The 13,269-nt window shown below is 43.2% G+C and overlaps 1 protein-coding gene across 1 annotated transcript in view; it reads left to right on the top strand.

Moving 5' to 3' along the window:
- CACNA1E (calcium voltage-gated channel subunit alpha1 E) overlaps nucleotides 1-13,269 on the top strand; it is a 378,294-nt gene that overhangs the window by 41,293 nt on the left and 323,732 nt on the right. Inside the window, 1 exon segment of the mRNA XM_042461588.1 lies at nucleotides 5,504-5,770. Within this exon segment, the coding sequence (XP_042317522.1) occupies nucleotides 5,504-5,770 (267 nt within the window).

Raw genomic sequence — 13,269 nt, 5'->3', positions numbered from 1 at the left:
TTAATTCATCCCAACCTGGGATTTTCCTCAGTTATTACCAGTATAGGCAGGTATCAACAGTCCTGAGGTTATCTAGCCTCCTGCAAAGCTTGACCTAATTTTCCCAATATTTAAAAGGAAGTTACTGTTTAGTCTCCCCCTGCCTTCCTTTGGGTAACAGGCATGAGAGAACACAACAGCTGAGTTGCTGAAAAGGGAGAGGTAGATCCAGTGGCCTTACTCTGGATTAAGAAAAGACCCTATGCACTTGTGCTTTGATCGCATCCTTATGAGGGACTCCACTTCACAGTGTCTTAAATATACCATGAAACCCCCCCCTCCCAGTTTGTTGAGCAAAGTTAAAATCTGCTCTGGTCCCTTTATACAGAGGTATAGTTATACAGAAGGGAGTGAATTTGTTTGACTTGTTTGTGTCAGGAACTATCCCAGAGATCTGTCAAGGATGGGAAGCATCCCCACCCCATGTATCTTAGTCCTTTTACTGACTGTATCCTTTTACTTTGATTCATGAAAGTGGAGGGCCACCACTCATCCCAGGGTGAATGTTTGCATGTGGAGTGGCAATGCATTGCCAGCTCTCTTTGGTAATTGTGTGTGGAGAAAAGGCAGTAGCTACTCTGTATTTTTCCACCCAGGTTAGATAAATCGATATTGTGTAAGCATATTAGCAAATATTTAGTCCTCCAGATTTACTATGGTCTTTGTACTTAATCCCCAAATCTCTCTGGATTTAACCCAGTGAATATCAGTTAGATTTTCCCTATCTGCATCTTGCTTTTCCTCCCGAGAATTTAAGGTGATACATGAGGACATCCTATTTTATTTGTACTCACGATGAACGTGCAATTTCCAGTTCAGATCTCACCTCAGCCACAAGCAAAGGCTTTTCCTTGACTGTATTGTTTTAGACCAGAGATTGGCAAAATATGGCCTTCCAAATGTTGAACTGCAGCTCCCAGCAAATCTTACCAGCAAGGCCATTGGTGTGGTATGCTAGGAGTTGCAGTCTGACAGCATTTGGAGGCCACACAATTTCCATGCCTGCCTTAGACCAACCATGTTCTGTCTGCCTCAGCCCTTCCTCTGCAATATGGGGATAGTTATGATGGCCTACCTTCTGTGACCATATTCATCTGCATCTGATGAAGCAGACTGGACCCGATGAAAGCTTATGTATAATTATATCCATTATTCTCAAAGGCACTGTTGAATTCTTCCTCCCCTCCTCTGCTTTTCTTCTTTCCATGAACTTTGTGATCATTGCTGAAATAACTTATGAGAAGAGGACTTAACTGTTAAAATGCACTGTATAAATACTTTTCTTGTGTCAGAATAGTTTTTATTATTCACCATGATTGGATGCACCCTGTAACCCTCTCTCCATTTGCTAATCTGGGATGGTTTAAAAAGAAGGCTTCTAGGCCAGGGTCTGTAACTACTGAGCCCCAGTATGTCTTGTCATAGAAAAGTAGCATCAGTTAAATTCTTATTTGTTTTAATATACCTGCTTTTCAGATACTAATCTCTAAAACAGGGATTGGGAACCTTTGGCATGGGGGCTGGATGTAACCTGTAGGGGGTCACCAAGCCAGCAAGCTTTGGGCAGGAAAGCTGAGATATGGAACTGACCTGTGCCTTGCACTAGGGCTTGCTCCTGAGTAGACAGAAGCTGTGTTTTGTATTTTTGCTGAGGAAGGATCTAAATAAGTAAAACTGTATGCAGTTCCACCTATATTGCCTAGGTTTTCTCCCCCCACTCTTTCCTTATACCCATCCATGGATGGAATATGACACCCCTTGGACTAAGTTAGAATTCAGGCCAAAAAGAAGAGGCTCTCCATCCTTGCTCCAAGAGGTTTACAGCAGGCATTAAAACACTGATTGCAATATTGAAATAATTCAGCAGTGATGTCTCCTGCCTTTGTGCTGAAGCAAAATCTGAGCTGGCAGGCAGGGACCACTCAATGTCATCCAGCCCTTTTCGCAAGGCTGTCCTATCTCAGAATTATTAGGGGCAGTGGGAGTGGCTGAGTGGTTTGATAAACATATGATGGCTGCAGTCTGGGCTGCCAACAACAGCAGCATTCATGACAGATTTGCATAGAGATCTGCAGTTTCCCCCTTCTGCCAGTTTTATATAGATGTATGTAATGTAATGATATCTGGCATTTATCAGCAGCCTTGTGTATTTGAAGACGCTCAAGGACAACACACTTTGTAATAAAAAAAAGCAAGGCAAATGTCACTTTAAAAAGAATAACATCCCCAGTTCTTTAAATGCCAAGCACTAAACAAAACAGCAGTCATCTACGAACATTTGCAAACATGTCAGCCCAATCATAGAATCATAGAGTTAGAAGAGACCACACGGGCCATCCAGTCCAACCCCATTCTGCCATGCAGGAAATCACAATCAAAGCATACCTGACAAATGGCCATCCAGCCTCTGTTTAAAGACCTCTAGGGAAGGAGACTCCACCACACTTTGAGAAAGGAGTGTGTTCCACTGTCCAACAGCCCTTATTGTCAGGAAGTTCCTGCTAATGTTGAGGTGGAATCTCTTTTCCTGGAGTTTGCATCCATTGCTCCGGGTCCTAGTCTCTGGAGCAGCAGAAAACAAGCTTGCTCCCTCCCTCAATGTAACATCCCTTCAGGTATTTAAACAGAGCTATCACATCACCTCTTAACCTTCTCTTCTCCAGGCTAAATATCCCCAGCTCCCTAAGTCATTCCTCATAGGACATGGTTTCCAGACCCTTCACCATTTTAGTCACCCCCCTTTGGACACGCTCCAGTTTCTCAACATCCTTTTTAAATTGTGGTGCCCAGAACTGGACACAGTATTCCAGATGGGGCCTGACCAAAGCAGAATACAGTGGCACTATTACTTCTCTTGATCTAGACACTATACTTCTATTGATGCAGACTAAAATTGCATTGGCTTTTTTAGCTGCCGCGTCACACTGTTGACTCATGTTCAATTTGTCGTCTACTTGGACTCCGAGATCCCTTTCACATGTAGGTGTCCCTCATCTTATATCTGTGCATTTCATTTTTCCTCCCTAAGTGCAGTATCTTACATTTCTCCGTGTTGAAATTCATTTTGTTAACTTTGGCCCAGCTTTCTAGTCTATTCAGGTCATTTTGAATATTTGATCCTGTCCTCTGGGGTTTTAGCTACTCCTCCTAATTTGGTGTCATCTGCAAATCTGATAAGTATGCCCCCAATTCTGTCTTCCAAGTCATTGATAAAGATGTTGAATATTACTAGTCCCAGGACAGAGCCCTGTGGTCACTTTTCTCCAGGCTGAAATGGAAGCATTGTTGAGCACCCTTTGGGTTCGGCTGGTCAACCAATTACAAATCCTGTAACAGTTACCTTGTCCAGCCCACATTTTACAAGCTTATTTGCAAGAATGTCATGGGGAACCTTGTGAAAGCCTTACTGAAATCATTTTGGTACAAGATGTTCCTGTTTGAGGTATCCAACTGTAACCTTTCTCAGATATGTTTTGCTGGGGAGATGTTTTCTTCCAGAGGTAGAAAGGTGGAGGGCATGTTTAGAGAAGGGGAGAGATGGATGGGCAATTTTAAGTGCCCCTCCATCTTATCTTGCCACTTTCAGTCCTGGAGTCTTTGCAGGCAGTTGCTTAAAAGAAGAGGAAGGGAGATACACCAGACTACTCTTCAGTCCCACTTCTCCGAATTTTGTTTCCACTTTGAGGGTTGCAGGGAGACACACTGCACACAAGCATGTGATGTCCAGCAGCCTTGCTAGCTGGGAAGTTTTGGGAGCTATAATCCAAAAAAAGTTACTCTTTTGAAGTCACTGCAAACATATTTATGGTTCAGATGTCAGCATATCTATTAGCAGTTCCTGAAGGGCAGTTGTCCAATGGCCTGGACATCTGAGCTGGGTATTCTGGGGACTGGGCGTTACTGTTCATATCCCAGATTTTCATTCAATCCCCATCCACATATCTGCATGTGAAAAAGAAAGAAAAACTGAGGATTGCAAACAAGGAAGTGGAAGCCGACTTCATCCTCCCTGCACCACAGAAGAGAACTCAAAAACATAGCCATGTTAGTCTGGAAAATCAGTATGCAAAGGGATTTCGCAGTACCTTTGAGACTAACTGAAAGAAGCTGGTAGTGTGAGCTTTTTTAGGCATGATTCTACTTCTTCAGATGCATTTGCTTTCGGTTAGTCTCAAAGGTGCTACAAGATCCCTTTGCCCTAAAAAAGAGAAGCTATTGAGACATTATCTAAAAAGAAATTACCTAGCTATCTCTGTGGGTTTTTTCACCCCTCTGTTCAGCAATCTTATGCTCCTACCCAGAACTAAAATGAAATTTCTTTGTTCTTTCTTGAATCTCTCCCCTTCTTTCTTATCCTCCCATGGATAATCTGGTTGCTAAACAGAAGTGTGTTCTCTCTCTCTCTCTCTCCTTCCTTCCTTCCCTCCCTCTCTCTCTCTGTGATGATGGTGGGGAGAGAAAATGAATAGAAGGGCACAGAAGCTTAGTCAAAGTCATTGTTAGCATGCACTCCCCTCCCAGTGTAATTGTATTAATTCTCTTGTGAAAGGTACTGTGTGGGAGAAAGAGGGAGGTGGATGCTTTTCTCTCCCCCCCACCTTGCATGGAAAATTGAGATAATTTTTTCCCATTTTAAGCAGGAAGATGGAGCCGATGGCAAGGAAGTTAAAACACTTTGCTCCCTAACTAGGCTGGAGTGGGCTGCAACCTGTTTCTCCACCTCTTCGCATCCTGGCTCACCCAATGGCAATCTTCTCCCTTTCCTGATGGGCAGATGGAAGAAGGGCTTGGATGGCAGAGACCCTTTCCTGGCTGATTGTGACAGCCACCCCAGTGCCTCTAGATTGGATCCTTTGTGGGGGTCCAAGGAAGGAGGTGGAGAAGGGATGAGACCCTGTCTCTTTATTGTTATTATTTGGGTTATTTTCTTTAAACAAAGCCAGGAGGAGGAAGAGGAGGAGGAGGAGCAAGAGAACGTATCTGATTTAAAGCCCAGCCTCAGTGCAGTGAGCTCCACCGTAAAAAGGCACTGGATCTGAGCTGCCTCTCCCAGATCACACATACACACACACTCTCTCTCTCTCTTTCACACACACACAACCCTACCTACCTCCTATTAGGAGAAATCTGACCATTCTCTGAAGCATTCACCATGGCTATTGCTTGCTGAGTTGTCTGACTTGGTGGGGATTTTTCTTTTTTCCCCCCTTGTCTTTAAAAAAACATGCCTTGTGTTTTCTGTTGAAAGGATTGTATGCCTGAAATGCCAAGCACTGCTTCCAGAGGAATGGAGGAGTCCTTGAACGTGTGGCTTTGAAAGCATCACCAAGAAAGAGGAGACAGGGGGTGCTCTTGTGGGATCATCACCCCCTCCACTCCCCACAGACACGTTGATTCCTGCTTTGTTGCTTCTTTGTGGGCAGGAGGGGGCCTTGATCGGATCACTTCTCTCTTTTCCTTCCAGAATGGCTCGCTTTGGTGAGGCGATGGCTGGCAGGCTGGGATCCAGTGATGGAGCCACTGAACAGAACAGGAACCGCCAGGGAGCCCCGGCACCTCAAGGGGGGACCCCAGGAGCCTATAAGCAAACCAAAGCCCAAAGGGCCAGGACGATGGCACTGTACAACCCTATCCCCGTCCGACAGAACTGCTTCACAGTCAACAGATCACTCTTCATCTTTGGGGAAGATAACATTGTCAGGAAATATGCCAAGAAGCTTATCGACTGGCCATATCCTTTCCTTCTCTCTCTTCTTCTGCCCCTATTCTAGCTGATTTTTACATGCCATGTGTGGCACTTGCTGAATCAGCAGTGTGGGCAAAGGTAAGCTGTCCTGTCTCCCATTCTATTCTGTACCCAACCACATGGAGAGAGCGACATTAAGTGCATGTGTGGTGGTCCCACCCTGACTTTTTATTCCTACGGCTTCTTTGTGATTGCTTGTCTTTCTAGTTTTTCTGATGTTGCAACCTGTCTTTCTCCTCGCCTGGCTACAGGTGAGACCTGTCATCTGTGTTGGACCGGCTGGCTTGGCTCTTTTGAGAAAGCCACAGCCCAGCTTGTTGGCTGAAGGGATCTGGAATAGGATGCATTGGGTCCGGCCAAGACTAGAGGCTAGAAGTTCTCCAGAATCTTAAGGACACATTGTAATTGGAAAGTAATGACAGAGGAAAGGGGAACTTGAGTCCATATTTAATCATTAGCTTTTTCGAAAGCTGAATTCCTCATATTCACAAGAAACTCTCTCATCCACTTGTGAGCATTCCATGGGGCTTGCTCTGTGCAGTTTAGCATACTTACTGAGAGCGACATCTTAATGCATACTGAGCCTTTTGGGGGAAAAAAAACCCATGCTAAATGGGCATTGCAGTCCTTTTGACTGAACCAATTTTGATGTGGTGCAAAAGTACGCAAGCTTTTAAATTGACCAGAACTCTTCAATGGGCTGAGAAAAGCTTCATTTATTCAGTGGCTGATTATTTAGATTTAGAAGAATTGCCTTATTGTTAACTGAAATGAAAATGGGGGCAGAACAAAATGGGGGCAGAACAAATTGTGGATCCTCTCACATGAACCGTTCCTACATTGTGGACAGTAATAATAATCCTTTTCTTTTCTTCCCCAAAGTGGGGGGAAAGACCTGATGTTTAAAAATGTTGCATCCATTCCCCTTGTGCATCAAATTTACTTTAGAGACAGCATACGAACATACCTTTGATTGCAATGTGCCATGCATTTTCTGTCTATAGCGCTTTACCTTAGCTCTTTTGTAGTTGTTCTCTTACAAAAAATAAGCATGTGGACCTTTCTGCTGTTAAGATAAGACATCTGGCCCCAAAGTGGCACCCTCCCATCATCACAATGTGCACCATCACGGCAACATGCTGGCTGAGGATGATGGGGTGTACATTGGGAGGATACATTGGGAGGGTGCTGGGTTGATGAGGAGTAGAAGCTGTTTCTATTACCACCCCAGGCAATACCTGTGTCACTGCCCTAGTGAAAGAGGCCAGGCACTGGTCTCCAAGAGTTGGGAATTGGGGCTCATGACAGTTAACCCAGAGTAAGGTAAGGGCAAATTAAAACTGACTGTGACAGCATACGCCACCCTTGCATTAGCTGATTTGTTGCCATGAACTAATCAAAACTGAAATCCCCCTCCTCTCTTGTGGAGGGGAGGGATCTAAAGCACAAGAAGCTGAGGCATAATGTTAGTGCTTTAACTGCCTCAAGCCCACCCACGCCCACCATTTCTCCCTGCCAGGCTTTTGTGTTGCTGATTTCTAGTTCTAGCTATTCAGACAAATGGCTCTTTTCACCGTACTTGGCACACCTGTGCTGCCTGTTGAGGGGGCTGGCCCCCATTGTGGAAGGGATTGTGCCCTTTTGTCTCCTGAATGAACTGAGCTGTGGCTAAGCAATACTGATAGTGCAATCAGCACCAGGGAAGGTTCCTGGCTGCCTCCAGCCCAGCTCTCCAAAGAACACTGTCCTTTCAGTACCATGGACAGCGGTGGGCATCTCTGTTGAATGCTTGCTCAGGACTCTAGATTCCTTCATGTTTGCTAAATGATCCTTAGCGTGGTATTACCTACCTTTTTATACACACAGAGATGGTGGCAAAAGAATCGTAAAAGGCGAGGTCTCTCCCACCATTTCAGAATGTGTTTCTGGATAGAGTGGGGATTTTAATTTGAATCACTGGTTAGGTGATTAATTTTTATCCTGGCTTAAAAAGACACTGAATTGGATTCCAGATTGAACACATTTGCTGTGAAGGGAGCATGCAGGACATTGTGCAAGTATGCTGCCTCAGATCCTTCCTCTCGCTCTGAGCAGCCCCACCCAGAGCCTGGTCTGAGACCGTGGCTCAAAAAGTTCTCGGTTCTCTTTAACTAAGGGTGTACATTGAAGGAGGGTCTGCATATACTAAGGACCCCTGGTCTGCCTCAAATGTGTCACATTGTCCTTGGAGTTTCCCCTGTTACAAGAGAATAGTCTGCCATGTGTCAGGTATGAGTGTGGGAAATGTTATCCTGCACTCTTACCTGAGTATTGCATATGTGCAGGACTTTATATTTCTTTCTCAGGATAGAATGGCAGTCATTCAGATACAGAAGAACATAGCAACTGGACAAGGAGAGATTGCTGGGATGGGTATAACTATAATATTTGGAGCAGGGGCAGCTTTATCCCCTCTGGTATGTTCTAGATTGCAGTCCCCTTCCGTTTCCCTGTAGAACTCAAGGAGAATGACAGAGAAGTGATCCTGTCTTGTTGTCTGCCTACCCCACCCTGGCTTCTGTCTCTTGGTTATGCTGAAGGAATCCAGAAACTGCTTATTATGCATTTTCCCCCAGCAGCAGCATTTCTCAGCCACTTTTTCTTAACTGGCAAACAAAATATTCAAAATACCTTGTTCAGCAGTGTCAAAGAACAGGACTACATTGATTCAGGTCCAGAGACAGTATCATTGTATCTTCACCCATCATAACAACAAGTAGAGTACCACTAGCCTATGCAGGAAAAATAAGGCCAAGGCAGGAAATGCCTCTTGCAACAGCTACAGGTCCCTCACTAGAGGTGCTTTCTTCCTTACACTTTCCAAACAATATTTGTAGAGCTTTTATTCCCCTGTCTTTGCACAGCAAGAGTGGTGAGGTGAAGTGCAATGAAAGCTGTTGTGGTGGAATCAAGCATTAAGCCTCATCGGCTTCTAAATTGCCTTCTGCACTAGATATCTAAAATGTCTACATGACATTGTGTGGCATCATAGACTTGGCATTGTCTAAAAACCTATGGCCTCTGGCTTTGACTTATTCCAATAGTCTACATAGGTTCATGTGTACTCAAGAAACTACTGTAGGTGTAGCACATATAAGTGTACAGCATTGGTTTCCATAACTGGCAGGCTGGAAGAGGCCTCTGGATAGGCCAGTCTTGCTCTAGTCAACGAGGAGCCTGATATATTCTTGCCTAGTCAACAGAATATTACCTTCTGCTTGCCTTGCACTCTCACTCTAGCAATTCACCTGAAGGAGACCACTACTCCAGTCTGGACCAAGGCTCCCTTATGGTCCTTGCAAGGGGTGATGCCGTCTTCTATGTGTCATTGTGGTGGCTGAATGCTGGTGAGAATTAATGGAACTTCACCTGCCTTTTTGGAGTTTGCTACATGAACCATAATATATTCCATGGACTTCTTCCTCGCTGTACTTTTAATTCTGACCACAAATAATAGTTGTATAACTTGGAATTACATATAAGCGCCCCTGAATTTCTTGAAAGAAAGGTATCTGTGTCAATGTACTTGTTGATTGAGTACTGTCACCAAATAAAATATGAATGGCCTTTATCCAACGGTACAGCAGCTCAACTGTGCCCACATGGCCTGATAAAAAAAGCTGCAATTCTGCCAATTAGTAATTCTTTCAGGGTTTCAGAGTGTGGGACCCCACAGAACGCAGGTCTGGGGATGTGGGGTAAATGTAGAAAACCACAGTCTGTGTCCAGCCCTTGCTGTCTTCTTCTTTCACCTTTTCTACCCTATCAAGTGCCACAGGAGTTTACTTTGTCTTGGTTTGTGATACTCTCATCAAGAAATGAGAAGCAACCAGTCAAAGCAACCCTATTAGTATTGTCTGTGTTCAATTTAAGTTTTGTTATAGCAAAAGAAATTGTTCAAAACTTGGCTTGGTATTTTTCTATGGCTTGGTATTAGCTACTTGCACTCTGGTTTTATAGTATTTGTTGGTACCTCTTTGTCCTCCAGAAGTCTGATTGAAATGAACAAGATCTCTGTAAGAGAACAACTGTTCTCTCCCAAGTTCCATTCACGTCAGTGGGGCTTGTGATGAATGCCATTCTTTGGCACCCATTGGGCGTGAAATCACATGTGACACATCAGGTTGACAGCATGTGTTAGGCATGTATGGAATGTTTAAGGAGCTTTCCTGCTTATCAGCTTACAAAACTCTCTTGAAACAGTTTATATTTCAAAACTGTGCAGTTCATGCACATTGTGCAGAGGCAAGTATGTTTAATGATGCAGGAGAGTTATATATCCATGCATATTGTTGGGGAAATTGCTTAATGTTTAATGAATGCATCTTTGTACATATCATTTGTGTACATGCAATAACTTTTCTGGATCATGGTGAATTAACCCTCCCTCTCAAATTATTTTTCCAAGAAAAAAACAGTTGTTGCTTCAAATATTCTCGGGTATATTTCCTGATTAATGCGTTATTTTGCAGAGTTTGGAACTGTTTGGGTTTTTTCTTTTTTTAAAAAAATTGGATTACAACTCCTAGAATTTTCCTGCTACCACAACTAGTAGCCATGCTAGCCATGCTGGCTGCAGGATTCTGGGAACTGTAGATCAAATCAAGAAAAAAACAACCCAGCCCTTTTGAAACTATGGGGCCGAACAGACAGGCCAAAATAAAGTTCCTTCAGGTCACTGTGGAGGTATGCTGTTTAAATGATGCATGCGTCCTAAGAGGCCAGAAACCACCCCAAAGCCAAACTCCAGTACTAAGGACTGGAGCAGAGCTTTGGTGCAGCTTCTGGACTCTTATGATGCATGTGTCATTTAAACAACATACCTCCAAAGTGACCCGAAGCAGCTTTATTTCGACCCTGTCTGTTCAGGCCTTATGACATACTGGAAGTGAAATTACTAATATCTTTAGCTGTGATTACTAATCAAAATGTTTGTGTTTGGAGGCATGGAGAATATGTGCTGGTGAATTTGTGATGCCAGCAGGAGAGACAAAATACTAACTTGCCCTGCTTGTGGCAAGTTAGAGTCATATGACTGGCTAGTGTAGAAAACAGTGCTGGGCTCAATGGATTTTTCCAGTCTCACCCAGTAGCAATCTGCTCATGCTTTTTGAATTGGTGTGTGCTTAGAAATGATTAAGTCAAACATTTTAAGAAAGCCAGCATGATGTACTGGTTTGGATGTTGAACCAGGACTCTAGGAGACCAGGTTTCAAATGGAAACCACCTTGGACAGATCAAATTCTCTTGGCCTCAGGGGGAGACACTGGCAAACACTTCTGAGCAAACCTTGTCAAGAAGACCCTAGGATAGGTGGATCTTTGGGCCACCATATGTCAGAAATGACTTGAAGGCACATAACCAGAAGAACATTTTTAACATGAAGCTTTAAAAAATGCTAGTCCCAACGTTGCTGAATTTTCTATCTGGCTGTTTTGCAGCCAAATGTCATGCCACTGGCCATACTGGGGCCAGTGGGAGAATCTGGGAATTGTATTTCCCAAAAGTAACTGTTCTTGTTTTTGTCCCGTCCCAACATCATTAAAAAATGTCATTATCATCTGATGGAGGAAATAAGAGTTATTTCAGAGCATGTGTATGAGCCCTGGTGGCGCAGTGGTTAAATGCCTGTACTGCAGCCATTCACTCGAAACCACAAGGTTGCGAGTTCAAGACCAGCAAAAGGGCCCAAGCTCGACTCAGGCTTGCATCCTTCCGAGGAGGGAGCTAAAATGAGTACCCAGACTGTTGGGGGCAAATTAGCTTACTTGCTAATTAGCTTATTTGCTGTTCACCGCTATGATCTTTGGAACAGCAGTATATAAATAAAACAAATTATTATTATTATTATTATTATTATTATTATTATTATTATTATTATCTCAGTCCTATGTTGTTGTGTGTCTTCTATTCATTTCTGGTTATGGTGACCCTAAGGTGAACCTATCACAGAGTTTTCAGTATTCAGAGGTGGATTTCCCTTGTCTTTTCCTGAGGCTAAGAGAATGTGACTTGGCTAAGGTCACCCAGTGTGTTTCTATGGCTAAGTGGGGATTCGAACCCTAGTCTCCCAGTGTCTTGGTCTAACAATCAAATCATTACACCATGCTGGCTCTCTAAGCCTCTTCTACTAAAGCTGTTAGGTGAAACCTAGCAATGCCGTGTTTGATTTATTAAAAATCTGCATTGTTTTCCAAAGTTCTGAATTTTACAGGTCACATCTCAGTGGCTGCCTTGCAGAAATAATCCAGTGATATCCCTGTAACTGCAATGCTATCTGGATTTGTACTTTTGTACATTTAACCTTTTCTGTCAGAGAGCTCTGGTGCCCCAAAAACTACAATCCCAGAATCCATAGCATTGAGCCATGGAGTTAAAGTAGTGTCAAACTGGATTAATTATGAGTGCAGATCGCACTCTGTGCTCTGGTTTATGAAGTGTCTATGCAGACATAGGTACAAAGTATTTTGGGGCCAACACCCTCCCCAATCCATGCAGCTCTTCTTTGTGTATCTATCATTTAATTAACTAATAAGTTCATTAACCAAGGATTTGCCAAGGTATTAGTCATCCACAGTTTGTATTAATTGTTATTAATAGTAATCTGTTTTTTTGCATTATGGTGAACAGTAAGCAATATTTCAGTACATTCCACTTGTACTGCAAGAATGTACCAGCTACCGTATTGGCTAAGGTAGAAGCTCAAATGATGTCTCTTACTAATCTGCAGAGTTCAGATTTTTTTAAATTAAACAATTGACATCTCCCATAATGTCCTCATCAATATGACCAGTATAAATTATTTTATTAGTATTACTATTTATTTACATATATCCCACCTTTCTCCCAATTTAGGGACTCAAGATGAGGGGGGATTCGGAGAGATACAGTAAAAGAAAAAGTTTTCTAATCCATGCTAACTATCATAAGGCACATGGTGCTCTGTTTATTTCAGTTGAGCTTCTTTAGGAGAACTTTCTCATGGGTTGTGTTCCATGGTTCCATGAGTTCTGGATTCTATGCAGGCAGCCTTAATGGTGCTCAAATCCACATGTTCCATCTTGTCTCATGGTAGGGCCACCTTGGTTGCAAAAAATACGTCATGTATCCTGCACTGAGGTGAGTCACTGTTGCACAGTAGCCTGTTGTAATATAGAAATGTGGCCATCCCTGGTAATTGAATAACCTTGACATGAAGAGGTAGGGGACTGAAAGTGCCACTTCACTATGTAAAATTGCATCCTGCCACAATGGCTCCTGTGAATATATAACATTACTTGATTGAATAAAATTGGCTGTATTCGGCTGGAAGCATTTCTAGATACTGCAAGCCACTATGCTTTCAGTGCCTTAGTAGTCCCCAGAACATGTCAATGGCATTCCATCATGTTGTAGGTTGTTTAGAGCAGTTGCAGTTCACAAGACAATATTGCAACATAAACCAT

The sequence above is a fragment of the Sceloporus undulatus genome, chromosome 4 (genome assembly GCF_019175285.1).
Source record: "Sceloporus undulatus isolate JIND9_A2432 ecotype Alabama chromosome 4, SceUnd_v1.1, whole genome shotgun sequence".
NCBI lineage: Eukaryota > Metazoa > Chordata > Lepidosauria > Squamata > Phrynosomatidae > Sceloporus > Sceloporus undulatus.
The sequence above is the reverse complement of the archived record's forward strand: the minus strand, read 5'-3'. Positions and strand labels throughout refer to the sequence as shown.